We start from the raw sequence: 17,021 nt of genomic DNA on the forward strand, positions 1-17,021 counted from the left end.
CATCAGGCTCTGTGCTGACAGCTCGGAGCCTGGATCCTGCTTCTGATTCTGTGTCTCCCTCTCTCTCTGCCCTTCCCCTGCTCACGCTGTGTGTGTGTGTCTCTCTCTCTCAAAAATAAAATAAACATTGAAAAAGTTTATTTTTAAAGAAAGGAGAGCTGAGACCCTTCTTCCTCTTTGCCAGACAGGGGAACTTTTCCCTTGGCAGAGTCAGAGCGAGGTGTCCCCAAGTGCAGCCTCACCTGACCGTTCTTTCTTGAAAGCCAGCCTGCCTCGGCCACTGTTAGCCGTTTCGGACGCTTCTGCTCCTGCCTTGTCCTGTCTGTGCTTGCCTGCCCTGTGATCTAGGATCTTTGGTCTAGTTTTTTTTGTTTTTGTTTTTGTTTTGTTTTTGCCTTTCATGAACAGGAGCTCTTACTTCCTGTGTCTTCACAGGAGGTCTGCCCACACTGTGCCAGTCAGCCAGCAGCACATACTCAGGCCCCTCTGGGAACAGACCGCTGGTCTTTGGGGATCAGGTGTGTCCCCGATGCTTGACCCTAGTGACTTGCACATAGTAGGTGCTTCAATAAACGGCAGCTGGATGCACGAACAGGAGATGTGGCTCTAGATTTGGCTTGGCGGAGAAGGGCATTGTGTGCCTTTGGCTCTCAGGGTTGGATGAGGGCTGGGCCCACTGTGGGCTAGGCACGAGGGAGGGCAGAGAGCTCACCCCGGGTCTCCTGGAGCCGCTTGTGGGCTGTAGGGGACTTTGGATCTCTGCGTGTTTGTCTGAGAGCTTGGGCCGTGTGTCCTTGTGCAGCTTCTTCTGATACTCGACCACTGACTTCACGTACTTGTGGCTAATGAAGCGGAATAGGCAGATGCTGGGCCCGCAACTGATTTCTGCCCTTCATACTTTCTACTTGGCAGCTAGGTACTTTCTCAGAGGAGTTTTCTCAAGAGCCACTTTAGGTTGGAGGTGAGGAAGCTTCCACTTCACGTCCCACATTCACACACTGCATAGGCTGGAGTCAGAGCCTTGGGTTCTTTCTGGGGTGGGGCCGACATGAACTTCAGCACAACCTTCCTCCGCAGGCAGAGGGTAGAGCTCTGTATTGGTTGGATCCTCAAGGCTCTTCAGGGGTTCACCCTTGGTCTTCTTTTTCTTGTGTTCTTTCTCTCTGACTCAGGAGAGGCTGAGGGGACAGGCTAAAGTAGGCTTGGGAAGAAGCTGGGGAGAGTGGGCCCCCACCCTGGCTGTACATTGGAATCACCTAGGGCTTTAGAAAAATGCTAATGGCCCCTTCCTCTCCCACTTCGTTTCCCCAACCAAATAAATCTGAGCCACTGGTTAGAAGAATGGGAATTGGCTTGGAGAACGAGAACTGGGGAAGTAGAAAAGTTGCTGCTGAGGAGAACTGATGGAGGCCTTGGACGGAAAGGTTCTCAGTTGTCACTGTCCCTTAGAATTGCCTGGGAAGCCTCAAAAACACGCTGGTGCCTGGGCTCCACCCCAGCGTTTCTGACTTCATTGGCCTAGGTGGGGCCTGAGCGCTGACTTTGTTAAAGCTTGTAAAGCGATGCCAATGTGCAGCCAGGATAAAGGAGCACCGAGTTAAGGGAAGGGTTTGGGCTTGTTCTGATCAAGGCTGTTCTGTAGGTGATTATTTCGTCTAGTGATTACCTAAGGCAGCACACCCAAAGCAGGCAGATCATGACTCCTCTGGGAAACCCCGTCTTAGACTTCCTGCATCCAGAACTTCTGGGTTGGAGCTCTGAAACCCTAGGTAACATGCCTCAGGTGATTCTGATGCTCGCTTAACCTTGGGGTCCCGTTTCTGAGGACCCAAACTGTACCTAGCTGAACAAACCAGTAAGGATCGGACCGATAAGGACTAGCTGGCTTTGAGAAGAGAGCAGGTAGTGTGGTTTAATATGAGGGCCTCCTGGTACAGACAGCCTGCTTGCTCCCTCAGAGTGGTGCAGAGCCGCAGTGACCAAAACGCTGCCTGAGTTCCAGGGGGCATAGTAGGAAGACTCTGATCCAGTGATCCGTAGGGTTTATGCTCTGTGTGTTGTCTTGCCTGCTGTTCTTACCCATGATGTCTGAGTAAGCAAAATGGTCCTGTAGCCTGAAAGGTAAAAGAACCTGAGGACCATCTGCTGTCTGAGACCTATTACAGCACCTAGGAAGGGTGGAAGAAACAATACGTCAAGGAAGCCAGGAAGAAAATTTACTTATTTAAGCTTATTTGTTTGGACAGAGAAAGAGAGAGAGTGTGCATATTGAGAGGCAGAGAGAGAGGTGGGGAGGGAGAATCCCAAGCAGACTCAGGGCTTGAGCTCACGAACCGTGAGATCATGACTTGAGCCAAAATCAAGAGTTGGACGCTTAACACACTGAGCCACCCAGGTGCCCTGAAAACATGATATTTAAGGTATAGAGAGTATCCCTGACAACACAAACAGAAATACAGCAGGTAAAAAGAGGAGAGACTTGAACTTTCTGGGTTTAGGTAACACAACTGAGGTTTTTTCAGAAACCTTACATCTGGTCCTTGTGAGGAAAGGGCAGTGGTAGAGTATTCTGGAAACATCTGGGTATTAGCAGGCCTGAGCAAACCAGTGAAGAGTCTCGGCTGCTCCCCAGGGGGTGTGACTCTGGCTGCAGGTAGACCAGCCTAATGCAGAGACATGCGGTTTTTCTGGAGCAACCTACCACAAAGAGCTTGCTTGAATCACTTGAACCCACAGATGGCTATCCTTTTGCTATCCCGTGGGATGAATGATGTTACCAGTCAGAGGATACCTGAGGTGTGTCACTGGTGACTCCGAACGTCAAGATAGTGAACTGAGTGGCAGGTGGCATTTTCATCTCTGTTAATTGAAGGCTGTGCATGTGCAAGAGCAAAGAGAACCTAGAGCAGAGTACCTGACTGTAAATGCTAAGATACCAGGAGGATAAACTCTGGTAAGGGATAGAGCAGATTTCATAGAGATTGGGAGAGATGTGTTTAGTGTGGCTTTAACCTGAAATTGTAAAGGAAAGGAGAAAAATGCACAGATGAAGGTAAAAATCTGGGTATTTAAAAAAATGTTTATTTTGAGAGCGAGAGTGCATGTGTGCAAGTTGGTGGGGGCGGGGCAGAGAGAGAGGAAGAGAGAATCCCAAGTAGGCTCCACGCTCAGTGTGGAGCCCAACTCGGGGTTCAATCTCATGAACCATGAGGTCATGACCTGAGCCAAAATCAAGAGTCGGACACTTAACCTACTGAGCCGCCCAGGTACCCCTAAATCTGGGTATTTTAGAGGCTGCAAGGAATCATGTAGAAGGATAAAAGTGGAAAGTTGCTGAGTAGTGCATTTGGAGAAATAGGATAGAAGGTTGGGAATGATGCTTTTGGACTCATAAATGTTAAATAAGGCTAATAAACATTTGCTTTTCGCTAAAATCCGTTTTATTCCATTAGAAGCCGTACCTCTATAAATTTTTTTTTTTTAAAGGTTTATCATAAAACACGTCAAACATCCAAAACTAGAGCAAATAATATGATGAACTCCCAGGGTTCAAGCAGCAGCATGAATGATTAATCACCATTGTTTTATCTATACTCCAACCACCCTCTTCACCCCACTAGATTATTTCAAGCCAATCGAAGACATCATACCATTTAACTTGTAAAGGTGTCATTGTGAATCTCCATAAGGATGTTGTTGTTGTTGTTTTATCATTATTATTAATTTAACATAACCAGGGCAAATGTGGAGTCCTAGTGTGAAAGTGACTATACCTACTCAGAGTTTGTACCTCTCAGAAAAAGAAATGGTGCATTTCCTCAGAAAAACTCTAAAGTTTGGCAAAGAGATGATGGAAAAGTTCAGGGAAAAGAATTTATACTCTAATAGATAGGGATTGAAAAAAAAAAAAGACCAGAAGCTTCTCCAAAATGAAATTTTCACCTATTTTATCAGAATTATCTTATTTAGGGCACGCCTGGGTGGTTCAGTCAGTTGAGTATCCAACTCTTGATTTCGGCTCAGGTCATGATCCCAGCATGGTGGGATCGAGCCCTGCATTAGGCTCCATGCTGAGTTTGGAGCCTGCTTCAGATTCTCCCTCTCCCTCTCTCTCTGCCTCTCCTCCCTGCTTGAGCTCTCTCTCTTTCTAAAATAAAATTAAAAAAATTCTCTTATTTAGGAAGAGGAGAATCATGTGAACAAACCAATGTGATTAAACATATTGCTTTTTGATAAGCTGAGATTTTTAGAAACAAGATACATAAGAGATGGGGAGAGGTGGCATAACAAAGATTAAATGCAGGAGTGGCCCAGAGCTGTAAGAAAAGTGTCCGAAGGTTGGTGCCCAGCATCAACTAAGATCTGAAGAAGAGACTGCGGATGATAAAAAGCTCTAGAAGCAACATATAGAGTGAAAACAGCAAGGGCAGTTAGTTCTGCAATAACAGATGGTAGAGAGAAAGGAGAAGGCCCAGTCCTGTTTTCCTTCTAACTGTATGTAGCAGAAGGATTGGTAACCTAGAAAAGGTTCAGTAAAAAACAGATCTAGGCTAACAAAAAAGCAAGACCAAGAGAATTGAGGAGATAGTAATAAAGCATACTGTTGCTTTATTTTAATTTTATTTTTATGTTTTTAAAGTTCATTTATTTTTGATGGGGGTGGGGGAGAAGGGCAGAGAGAGAGAGGGAGAGAGAGAATCCCAAGCAGGCTCCACGCTGTCAGCACACGGCTCGTCGCAGGGCTTGAACTCATGAATTGTGAGATCGTGACCTGAGCTGAAACCAAGAGTCAGCTGCTAACTGATTGAGCCCCCCAGGTGCCCCAGTTCAACTTTAATTTAAAAATTTTTTTTTAACGTTTTATTTATTTTTGAGACAGAGAGAGACAGAGCATGAACAGGGGAGGGTCAGAGAGAGGGAGACGCAGAATCTGAAACAGGCTCCAGGCTCTGAGCTGTCAGCACAGAGCCCGACGCGGGGCTCGAACTCATGGACCGCGAGATCATGACCCGAGCTGAAGTTGGCCGCCCAACCGACTGAGCCACCCAGGTGCCCCTCAACTTTAATTTTTTTATTCAAGTGTAATATAAAAGGAACAGTGCATATGTTGTAAGCGTACAGCTTGATGACTTTTCACACATTTTCACATATGTAACCACCATCCACATCAAAAAACCAGTCCTCTGAACTCCTCTTGTGTTCTTCTTAGTCACTCCCCTTGTCCCCCATGCACACATGAAGGGAAATTACTATTATTCTTAGTAGCATAGATTCATTTTGGCCATTTAATATAAGTGGATATAAAGGATATGCACTCTTTTTTTTTTTTTTTAGTGTTTATTTTTGAAAGAGAGGGGTGGGGAGGTGGAGAAGCAGAGAGAGAGTGATACAGAGAATCTGAAGCAGGCTCCATGCCGTCAGCACGGAGCCTGATGAGGGGGCTCAAACTCACGAACTGTGAGATCACGACCAGAGCCGAAGTCAAGTTGGATGGACGCTTAACCAACTGAGCCACCCAGCCACCCCAGGATATGTGTTCTTTTTGTGTCTTTGTTCACTTAATATGTTTGTGAAGTTTATATTTTATAGTTGCAGATGGATCATATTATTGTTTAATATTCTACATATTCTAAGTATTTACTTAGTCACTCTACTGTTGATTGGCATTTGGATTGTTTATAATTATTATTTTTTACAATTATTATTATTATTGTTTTTAAGTAAACCTTATGCCCAACATGGGGCTTCAACTCACAACCTTGAGATCAAGAGTCACATGCTCAGGGGCACCTGGTTGACTAAGCTGGTAGGGCATGCGACTGTCTTCTTTATTTTTTTTAATGCTTGTTTATGTTGAGACAGAGCGAGCGAGAGAGAGAGAGAGAAACAGCGTGAGCAATGGAGGGGCAGAGAGAGAGAGAGAGAGAGAGAGAGAGAAAATCCCAAGCAGGCTCCGTAATCCATGGAGAGCCCCGTTCGGGGGTTGATTCCATGACCGTGAGATCATGACTTGAACTGAATCAAGAGTTGGATGCTTAACTGACTGAGCCACCCAGGCACCCCTGAGCATGTGAGTCTTGATCTTGGGGTTGTGAGTTTGAGCCCCACATTGGGTATAGAAATAATATTAAAAAAAAAAAAAAAGGCAAAGAGGACCTGGGTGTCTCAGTGGGTTAAGCATCCAACTCTTGATTTTGGCTCAAGTCATGATCACACAGTTTGTGAGATTGAGCCCCACATCAGGCTCTGGGCTGACAGCATGGATCCTGCTCGGGATTCTCTCTCTCCCTCTCTCTGCCCCTCCCTCACTTGCTTGAATGCACATGCGTGCTCTCTCTCAAAATAAATAAAAAACATTAAAAACAATCTTACCAAAAAAAAAAAAAAAAAAAGAAAGAAAGAAAAAAAAGAGTTGCATACTCTACTGACTGAGCCAGCCAGGAGCCCCAGGTTATTTCTAATTTTTGACTATTACGTGGTATAGCTATGAAAATTCTATAAATGCGTGCTAATTTCATTGAATCATTTGATTGTGTCATTAGATTGCAAGGGCAGAGACACGTTTATACAGCTTTCAGAGAAGTTCTTGGCAAATTCTCACAATATTCTTGTTGACAAGGTAGAAAAAGGTGGACTAGATAAAAGAATACTTTGGTGGATTCTTGGTTGATGTTGTAGAATAATGACAGCATACAGGAAGGTCTCTAATGATAGACTACAGGGCTCTGCCTGTCTAGTCAACATTTTCATCAAGACTTCAGGGAGGACCCAGAAGGTATGCTAATCAAATTTGCAGATTTCACAAATTGAAGGCATTTGAACTACTTAATAAAATTAGGAGGGAAAATCCATTTCTAGTAGATGAGAATGATACCTAAAAATTTACAGAGGAAAGTTCCTGGGAATAAATGTTAAGGTCTCCTATTTAGGATTAAAAAAAAAAAAAAAAAAAAAATCCCTTTTTTAGGCCCTGAAAGGGGGATAGGGAAAAGCTCATTAGTTTGAAGTGGAGTTGGAGTTGACAATGAATTCAAACTGAAACCCCCTAGTCTGCAAAAATGTCTGGAGTGTTCTTTGTGGTCTCATGTTTCCAGGGACATACTGACAAAGTGAAGTAAATGGAGAGGAGGGAACGCGATGGTGAGTGAGTGAGTGATCTGGAAGTGACATTTGTCACACAAGAGGTTGAAGAAACTGCGTTTTTAGCTTCAATGGGGGAAGTATCAAAAGGGACAGGGTGTTAATGTTTGATAAGAAGGGCCATTATGTAAATGAGGCCATTTATCTGGATTCTGTGTAGTTCCAGAGGAGAGGTCTAGGACTACTGGGTAGAAGTTAGGAGGAAGAAGTTTTTGACTTAGTGGAGGGAAGAGTTATTGATCTCTTTAAAAATGGAATGAGTTGTCTAATAAATAAAGTATTGAGGTTTTATAGTCTCTGGGAATTTGAAGCAGAAAATACACTGAATAGTGGCCAGAGTTTCATGTGTTACATTCTATGTGTTTAAAACTAATGGTGCTGGGAGAATTGTGGGTTTAATGTTCTTTTTTCAGGGACTGTTTAGTGTGGGCATCTAAAGTAAATCTGGGCATCTGATCTGAGTGGGCCTACAAGCTTTGTTGTTCTGTATCAATCTATGTGGGTGCTTTCCTGGCTTTTAGTTCTACAGCTGACGCTGGGCCTTAGTGCTAGAACTAGCCTTCTGCTCCAGGAGAGTCCATGCAGTTGGGTTTGATGACCGACCGACCGTTCAGGGGCATCTCTTTAGATGATTATAGGAGTGGCTTCTCCTTCCTCCAGAGCAGGTCAGAGCAGGAAAGGAGCTGCACCTGAGTCACGGGTCCAAGGTGATTTCCAGCCATCTTCTTGTGGACTTGGCCCAGTGTTGGGTGGAGACGGAATTACACCTAGAGGTTGGAGGGTAGGGCATTTCTGTCCTTGAGGTTGGCTTGCAGTTGCCGCCATATTACTATAAGCCTGTGGTCCCCTCCTTTTCCTGCCTCTGAAGCAGGAGGTTGGGCTCCACTTTAAGAACAGTGCACTAGGCTGGGCTTTGGGGTCTCCGGTCAGCTGTATCCGCTGTGGGCGAGGACAAACAGCCCAGTCAGCAGTGCTGCCTGCCATACCCATTTCCTGCTCCCATGGCCAAGAGGCCCTGGAGGAAGCTGGGCTCTGGGGAAGGTGAGGGCCAGCTCTCCTCAGGCAGTGCCCTGCTCCGTTTCCTTCCATAGGATTCCCTTCTTCATTCAAACCTCGTCCCGGTGCTCAGGACGCAGTAGATCAGGGCAAGATGGTGGGTTGGTGGCTGAGAAAGAAGGCTCAGGTGTGGGGGGAGGGAGAAAAACTGTGGGTAAAAGGAGGGATGCAAATAGATGGATATGGAATTCAAGTAGAGAAGCAGTAGGGATTAAAATGCAAACAATCCATGTATTTTCATTTCAGAATTTGTTGTGGTAAAGGATGATGAGTTGTCTTTTCCCTGCCCACATGCCTGGACAGAGCTGAGAACAGATGCTGTGGCACAAGGCTGCAGACAGACTCTGAACCTGAATTAATCCCTGAAGCTAGGCTGGTTTGGTGGTGTGACTGTAGTTACCCTGAGGGCTAACTATCAGTTTCTGTGATCCCATTCCCTTGTGAATATTGTAGCATCTGTTGTCCCTGGCCTTTCTTTTTATATTTTATTTTGTTTTATTTTTACTTTTTTTTTTAATTAAAAAAATTTTTTTTAATGTTTATTTATTTTTGAGACAGACAGAGACAGAGTGTGAGTGGGGGAGGGTCAGAGAGAGAGACACAGAATCTGAAGCAGGCTCCAGGCTCTGAGCTGTCAGCACAGTGCCCGACGTGGGGCTTGAACTCACGGACCGTGAGATCATGACCTGAGCCAAAGTCAGACACTTAACCGACTGAGCCACCCAGGCGCCCCTTATTTTTACTTTTTAAAGTAAACTCTGCACCCACCTTGGGACTCAAACTCATGACCCCAAGATCTAGAGTCATATGCTCTACCAACTGGTAGCCGGCCAGGTGCTCCCCTTCCCCCACTTCTGCCCTTTTTTGGTCTCGGGCCGGGCGTTTCTACTCAGAAATCTGGCTGCTGTGTTATTTGTGAAGCAGCAGCAGAGCCTGAGGGTAAGGTGTAGGGGTCACAGGGTGAACAGAAGGGGCGTGAGGGCTGTTGAATGGCTGGAAACTGAAGCCCAGTGGGGAGTGAAGGATGGGTAATTGGGGAGGATCAACAGAGCTGAGAGATTTGTGGAGGGTGAGATAAAGGCACTTTGGTCATTTTGTAGGGTGCTTGGGAGCCAGTATGCATGTCTTTAATTATTAACCGAGCACTGAGGAGTTACCATATTTTTGCCCAGCCCTGTGATAAGCTTTGGTTGTTTATTGTCTTGTTTATTAGGCAGAAAGGCAAGTGTTTGTATAGGACTAGAATGCCCCTTCTACTGAAGAGCAGAAAAGAACTTGGGCAGCGAGAATAGGGGTATAAAGAAGGGGGGGATGGGGGAGAGAGAGACAGAAGATGAGCTGTTCTTTGAGGTTGGTCTTTCCTGCTTCTCAGGATGAAGATGCTTCTGGGGCAGTGTGGTGAGGCCAGGACACAAGAAAACAGGGGGGATTAGGGACATTGAGGGACATGCCACCACCAGAGCTGAGACAGGGAGTATTTCTTCCGTAGCCTGAAGCAGGCAAGCCCAGCACCGGACCTCACTTTCTGCAGTTTAAGGCAGGCTGATTCTGATCTTACCCTGGGATCTCTTGGAAGGAACTGTTAAGCCCCTCCTGGTGCTCCAGTTGCTGATCTGGGAAGGCAGAAGCAGCAAGGTGATTCTCTGCCAGAGTGGGGAAGGTGTGCTGCAAGTGCCTGCCTGCTTAAGAGGCTGGTGGGGGATTGAGAACATTCAGCTGAGTTTCAGAATCATTTCTTTTGACTTTCTTCCCTGTCACATCCTGGGGCTATCGGTCAACTTCACAGCATGTGTGGGCTTCCCTTCTTGAATGTCATCTTCTGAAGTAGTAAACTGAAACTTTTTTGGGGTAACAGATTTCTCTGAAATTCGGACATAAAGCTAAGGACGCTTTTCTTAGAAAAATGCATATATTTTTGGTGTACATACATAACCATTTACAAGGAATTTCAAGCATTGTGGAAGCTGTAGGTTAAGAACTCTCTAGGGGTGATCCATGGACTTTGCCAAAGCTCATCCAGGTAAAGGGATTGCCTCTACCCCCGAGGTAGAAGGACTTGAGGAATGTTTGTGGGTTTTTTTTTTTTTTGAATGTTTATTTACATTTTGAGAGTGCATGTGAGGGAGAGGGGCAGAGGGAGAAAGAGAGAGGGAATCTTAAGTAGCAGGCTCCACGCACAGTACAGAGTCTGAAATGGGGCTTGATCCCATGACCTTGGGATCAGATAACCTATGCTGAAATCAAGAGTCAGACGCTCACCCAACAGATTCACCCAGGTGCCCCTGTTTATTTTTGAGAGATAGAAAGAGAGAGAGAGAGAGAGAGAGAGAATCCCAAGCAGGTTTCTGTGCTGTCAGAGTAGAGCCTGATGTGGGGTTTGATCCCATGAACTGTGAGATCATGACCTGTGTGGCTCACTCTTTTGCAATGTCCAGTCAGGAAAAATGCTGTCCCCACTCTATAGGAACCCCAGCTCCAAGAATCTTTCCAAGTACAAAAACAAGTGGCTGAGCTGGCAGGCAGCAGCAGGAAGTCTGGCCCCCATTCTAATCCCTGGCCACATGTTCTGACCTGCTGGGCCAGGCATTGGATAAGTCACAACAGGATCTACCAAGGTTAACAATACCAGAGCGCCGAGTCCTGGAGCCCGTATCAGGAGGTAAAGGGGTGGAAAGCTGGACAGACCATGACTTTTCGGAGCCAGTAGCGGAAAAACATCACTAATCCTGTACAGCTACCAGTTGCCTCCCACTGCTGTGAACACTTTTGTATGTAAGCAAATCCAGTTACTTTGTTTTTCCTCTCTTAGTGTAAGTGCTAAGGGTGTGTGTGGTGCTGCCTACACAGATGCTCAGCAGGTGCCTTTGAATGCTAATGGTGAGGACATTCTGGGCAGAGGTGTCAAATACACAGCAGGTCAGAACCCAAACACTTCTTTGGCCAAGGGCTCTGTTTTGATGACTGCTACTGGAAATATTGCTTGAAAGTCTAAGGCTCTCTGGGTGGTAGGGACAGTCCCCAATCAATATTGTTATTATTATTTTTTCAGGTCTCTTAACCTTCATTAACTGTGCCTATGTCAAGTGGGGAACACTGGTACAAGATATCTTCACCTATGCTAAAGTCTTGGCATTGATCGCCGTCATCATTGCAGGCATTGTTAGACTCGGCCAGGGTAAGACATAATAGTGACTAAGTTTTGTGCAGTTCTTTGAGCCACACTTCTTTAAGTGCCTTTTGTGCATTCTCATTTGCTAGGTACTACTAGTTCCATTTTATTTTTTATTTAATTTTTAATTTTTTTTTTAAACATTTATTTATTTTTGAGACAGAGAGAGACAGAGCATGAATGGGGGAAGGTCGGAGAGAGAGGGAGACACAGAATCTGAAACAGGCTCCAGGCTCTGAGCTGTCAGCACAGAGCCCGACGCGGGGCTCGAACTCACGGACCGTAAGATCGTGACCTGAGCTGAAGCCGGCGCTCAACCGACTGAGCCACCCAGGCGCCCCTATTTATTTTATTTTTAATGTTTTTATTTACTTTTGAGACAGAGAGAGACAGAGCATGAGCAGAGGCAGAGAAAGAGAGGGAGACACAGAATCTGAAGCAGGCTCCAGGCTCTGAGCTGTCAGCACAGAGCCTGACGCGGGGCTCAAACTCATGGAGTGTGAGATCATGACCTGAGCTGAAGTCGGACGCTCAACCGACTGAGCCACCCAGGCGCCCCTACTAGTTCCATTTTATAGATGGGGGAAACTGAGGCTGCAGAATTAAGTATCTTGCCCGAGTCCCTAGCTAGTAAGTTAGTGCAGATTTGTACTCAGATGACCCCAAAGCTGGTCTTGCCAGCTGTTGCAGACTGTTATGTCCAATGCTGTGGCTGTGATTGTTCTGCCCGTGGAAGTGGGTAAGGGCAGAAATGAAACCCTTGTACCCACTCCTCTCCAGTTTCCAGGTAGGAACACATAGTCTACTACTCTATTGACCTGGGCCTTCTAAGCCCTATCCTTCCTCCATTCTGTACCAGCTGTCTGTGGGGTTAGAAAAGGGGTGGGATCGGGTAGCTTACAGGATAGGACAGAACCACATTACTTAGGTTCTATAGCCCTTCAGTTCTGTCATGGTTTCTTACCCTAGAAAACCACCATGGTCCTTCCTGTCAAGATCCTCATGCTGTTTGTTCCCTGCATTCCAGCCCATCATTGTAGAGGTCTCTCTTCTGTCCCTGTTCTTTTACCACTGCCCTTGCTGCCAACCGTGTTCTAAGCCACTCACTAGCTGTTACTGTCCTATTCTTTTACTCCTTTATTCGATCACCTTAAAGTTGAGGGCGAACCACTAATCCTTTTGTCTTTCCATGTTCTCTGGATTCTAGGAGCCTCCACTCACTTTGAGAATTCTTTTGAGGGTTCATCATTTGCAGTGGGGGACATTGCCCTGGCATTGTATTCGGCTCTGTTCTCCTACTCAGGCTGGGACACCCTCAACTATGTTACTGAAGAGATCAAGAATCCCGAGAGGTAGGTATCTCACCATCAATTTTCCACAGCAGTAAGGATATGCTATCATTTATTGAGTTGTGCCCGACAGCATACCACAACCACTGAGACTGATTTTATTGGTTCCACTTTAATAGATGGGAGGTCTAAAGCCCAAATACCTAGTCTGTAACGGCAGGCCTTTTCACATCTGCTCACTCATTCCTACATTAATTAAAGCAGGTTCTACCGTGTGTTCATCCATGCTTTCATATGGCTTTTCCTGGATACTCCTCCACCTTTATCCTCACATAGATAACTTTAGGTCCCAAATGCCCCCAAACGGTCCTATTTCCTTTTTGATCCTTTGCTTTCTCAAATTTATACTGACATAGTGGTATCATGTCAGCATCGAATGCTATTGCTTCATCCTTTTTATTCTAAAATACTCTGTAGTCATGCAGTGACAAGAGCACTGGACAGGGAGTCAAAGAGCCTGGAGCCTGTCTTTCCACTCATTTGTTGATGACCTTGAGGGAGTCCCCTGCCAACTCTGCCTGCTTCCTTATGTATAAATTGAGGGGGTTGAATTATATGATCTCCAGAGCCCTTCCTGGATCAAAAATTCAATTATTCTTGGAACTGAGAGTATGAGGGAATGGAGTTTCTGTAAATTTTTAAATCAAAATAAACTTTTCTTGGCACACATCCAGTGTTGCAATTCCAGGAGCAGATAACAGAAGCAGGACTGAGCCTGGGTGGTGCTTCCACCTACTGGACAGAAGCTGAATGACTTGAGAATATCCCCCCTCCCCCTGTGAAGAATGCTTATAAAGGTCATTGCTTTATTGGTCCAGAGGACCTTGTCCTTGTGTCTTGGCCACTGGTTAGGATGGCACATAAGCTTCTCAAGTTGAGTAAGGGCATGGACATAGTTCCAAGCTTGCTTATGTAGATACATAGTGTTCTTCCCAACAAGAGTCTTATTCTCTGGAGATGTTAGATTTCACAATTTGCCTCCATAATTTCCTCTTAGATTTCTCCACTTTAATACAAATTTCCCAACGTTGACAATCTTGAGAGGGAATCCTGACGTCAAGAGGCTTTGGATGTGAAAACCAAAAAGCCCCTGTTTCCTGTGCTATTATTCTGTGACATAGTTGTTAATCCTTTTTCTGCTCAGCCTTTTCTCTAAATGTGATATTCTTTTCCCTTGATGCCCTTTAAGCTCTGAACTCTGAAGAATGAAGTCACGATTGTAGGTAACTTCAAAGGCAAAAGCAATGGGGCAATGCACAGGAGGCACCACCCCTGGATTGGTGTGGGAGTGTAAGGAATAAAGGAGATGGGGATGTGACCGTGGGACTAATGCATGCATTATTCTATTTGGTCATAGGAACCTACCTCTCTCCATTGGCATTTCCATGCCCATTGTCACCATCATCTACATCTTGACCAATGTGGCTTATTACACTGTGCTAGACATGAGGGACATCCTCGCCAGTGATGCTGTTGCTGTGGTAAAGGATTTTCACAAGCAGAAGGCTGAGGGTGTGCTTGTAGGAAAGTGGGTGGTCCTTGAAAGGAACATGCTTAGGGGCGCCTGGCTCAGTCAACGGAGTGCGTGACTCATGATCTCAGGGTTATGGGTTATGAGCCCCATAGGAGGTATAGGGATTACTTAAAATTAAATCTTAATTTTTTTTTTTTTTTTTTTTTGAGATAGAGTACGAGTGGAGGAGGGCCAGAGAGAGGGAGACACAGAGTCTGAAGCAGGCTCCAGGCTCCGAGCTGTCAGCAAAGAGTCCAATGCAGGGCTCAAACTCACAAACCGTGAGATCATGACATGTGCCGAAGTCGGATGTTTAACCGACTGAGCCACCCAGGCGCCCCTACCTACTTAAAATTAAATCTTAAAAAAAAAAAAAAAGTATGCTTACCATACTGGGCTTACAAAGTCCTGTCATCCTGGTTGTGAATGAAGAGTTAAACAAGGTAGGGGCTATCTGGGGCACGCTTGTCCATGCCTTTCATCCTGTTTAGGTCCTGCTAAAAACACTTTTCTGTTCCTTTCCCTTAGACTTTTGCAGACCAGATTTTTGGAATTTTCAATTGGACAATTCCATTGGCGGTTGCATTATCCTGCTTTGGTGGCCTCAATGCCTCCATTGTGGCTGCTTCTAGGTAAGAGTGGTGTCTTTTACAGGGTGTGTGGGGGGGTATCGTGAAGAGCTATGGCAGGGAAGAGTAGGACTTATAGGACCCGGAGTGTAGTCACTGCTCCCCCAAGTGATAATGATATTAACCCCTTTGTTCTTGTTTCCATCAGCAGCCTCCAGTTCTCACTAATCTCTATAACTGAACTCCATTCGATATTATTCAAACTCTTTTCAAGGAGGGGATGGCAGAGGAAGGGCTATGTGGTACATGAACCAGCCATACCCAGTGTCCCACAAGTTTCTCAGCCTCTTTCATCTTACCCCAAATAGGCTTTTCTTTGTGGGCTCAAGAGAAGGCCATCTCCCGGATGCCATCTGCATGATTCATGTTGAGCGGTTCACACCGGTACCTGCTCTGCTCTTCAATGTAAGTGATCTCAAATGGGGCTGAAAGCCAGACTATGGGGGAAATGTTAACAGTACACACAACTGTTCTGGCTTCCTCAAAGCTCTAGAGTCTAACAGAAAAACTACCTTCCATAAAAAATGGTAACCTCCTCTGGTCTAGGATAAGGCATAAAGTATGCTGAATATATTGAGATGAAATGACTGCCAAGATTAGTAAGTGCTGTAGTGTTTAAGGGAAGAAGTGATCTACCATGGGGGCAGAAGGTGCACGAGGAAAGACTTCTTGGACAAAGTGCATCTGAAGTGGATTTTTATGTTAGGTAGCAAAAGGTGGAGATGGGCTTTAGGTTAAGAGAAACTTTATAGGCGGGGGGCGGGGGGGGCACGTGGCTGGCACAGGTAGTGAAGCATGCAACTCTTGATCTCGGGGTTGTGAGTTCAAGTACCACACTGGGCGTAGGGATTAAAAAAAAGGGCATTAAAAAAACCCCTTGAGCGACAAATGCTGTGAGGGGGAGCTGACTTCTGCTTGTGCCTGCAGGGTATCATGGCACTGATCTACTTGTGTGTGGAGGACATCTTTCAGCTCATTAACTACTACAGCTTCAGCTACTGGTTCTTCGTGGGGCTCTCTATCGTCGGTCAGCTTTATCTGCGCTGGAAGGAGCCTAATCGGCCTCGTCCCCTCAAGGTAATTCACCTCCATCTTACCTTTGCTCCAGGGGATTCTTTCAAGACAGAACCCTCTGCCTAGGATTTGGTGGTGGTAGTGGGTGGAGATGAAGGGGATGGAAGGGCTCAGTGCTGTGATCTTCACAGGAGAAACTGCTACTGTAGCTGTCTAACGTCCATTGTTTTGTCTTGTGCCCTTCAGCTCAGTCTTTTCTTTCCCATTGTCTTCTGCCTCTGCACCATCTTCCTGGTGGCTGTACCGCTTTACAGTGATACCATCAACTCCCTCATCGGCATTGGCATTGCCCTCTCGGGCTTGCCCTTTTACTTCCTCATCATCAGAGTGCCAGAACACAAGCGACCTCACTGCCTCCGAAGGATTGTGGGTAAGCCTTTGAGTCTTTTTTTAAAGTAGGCTCTACACCCAGTGTGGAGTCCAACGTGGGGGTTTGAACTCCCAACTCTGAAATCAAGACCGGAGCCTAAATCATGAAATTGGATGCTTAACCAACTGGGCCATCCAGCCACCCCCCCAAGCCTCTGGATCTTCGAGTTGGCTTAGCTATTGTGTACAGCCTTTCCACAAATCTCGTCCCCCTAAGTCACCTTTGCCGTTGGCCCTTCCTGTTAACACTTAGGCTTAAATGAATCGTCCTCCAGGCCAGCCCTGTTCAGTGCCACTTGAATTGAGCTCAGTTGACCTCTTCTCAGTTTTGACTCGCACTTCTCTTTGTAGCATCCACTACATGGTACCTCCAGGTCCTATGTATGTCAGTTGCTGCAGAGATGGATTTGGAAGATGGAAGAGAGATACCCAAGCAACGAGATCCCAAGTCTAACTAAACACCATCTAGAATTCTAAGATGCGGAAAGCGGGGGCCTCTTGTCTCTTGCTGGCTGGAGCCAAAGAAGAGAAAAGGAAAGTACACTTCTTTGTTGAAGCTGCTCAGACCAGGCTTCTGGACAGGTGCCTCCAATTTTTGAACTTGCTTTTTGAGAGATGAAAAGTAATTTATTTGTTTTGCTACACACTGTTCCAGATTTTTTTTAAAAAGACAATATAGCAGACTGTGGTGGGGAGCATGTCAGGTGTGGGCTTGGTTGTAC

General features: G+C 45.8%; 1 protein-coding gene across 3 annotated transcripts in view; it reads left to right on the forward strand.

Annotated features, from left to right (window-relative positions):
* SLC7A7 (solute carrier family 7 member 7) overlaps positions 1 to 16,955 on the forward strand; it is a 33,703-nt gene extending 16,748 nt beyond the window's left edge. For all 3 annotated transcript variants that reach the window (XM_049611624.1, XM_049611623.1, XM_049611622.1), the window contains exons 3-10: positions 11,246 to 11,371; positions 12,573 to 12,717; positions 14,072 to 14,195; positions 14,756 to 14,859; positions 15,165 to 15,261; positions 15,784 to 15,933; positions 16,117 to 16,300; positions 16,651 to 16,955. In XM_049611624.1, the coding sequence (XP_049467581.1) occupies positions 11,246 to 11,371; positions 12,573 to 12,717; positions 14,072 to 14,195; positions 14,756 to 14,859; positions 15,165 to 15,261; positions 15,784 to 15,933; positions 16,117 to 16,300; positions 16,651 to 16,757 (1,037 nt within the window). In that variant the 3' untranslated portion in view covers positions 16,758 to 16,955. The remainder of the gene's footprint in view (positions 1 to 11,245; positions 11,372 to 12,572; positions 12,718 to 14,071; positions 14,196 to 14,755; positions 14,860 to 15,164; positions 15,262 to 15,783; positions 15,934 to 16,116; positions 16,301 to 16,650) is intronic.
* The last annotated feature ends 66 nt before the right edge of the window (positions 16,956 to 17,021 follow it).

Source organism: Panthera uncia, assembly GCF_023721935.1.
Source record: "Panthera uncia isolate 11264 chromosome B3 unlocalized genomic scaffold, Puncia_PCG_1.0 HiC_scaffold_1, whole genome shotgun sequence".
In the NCBI taxonomy this organism is placed as follows: Eukaryota; Metazoa; Chordata; class Mammalia; order Carnivora; family Felidae; genus Panthera; species Panthera uncia.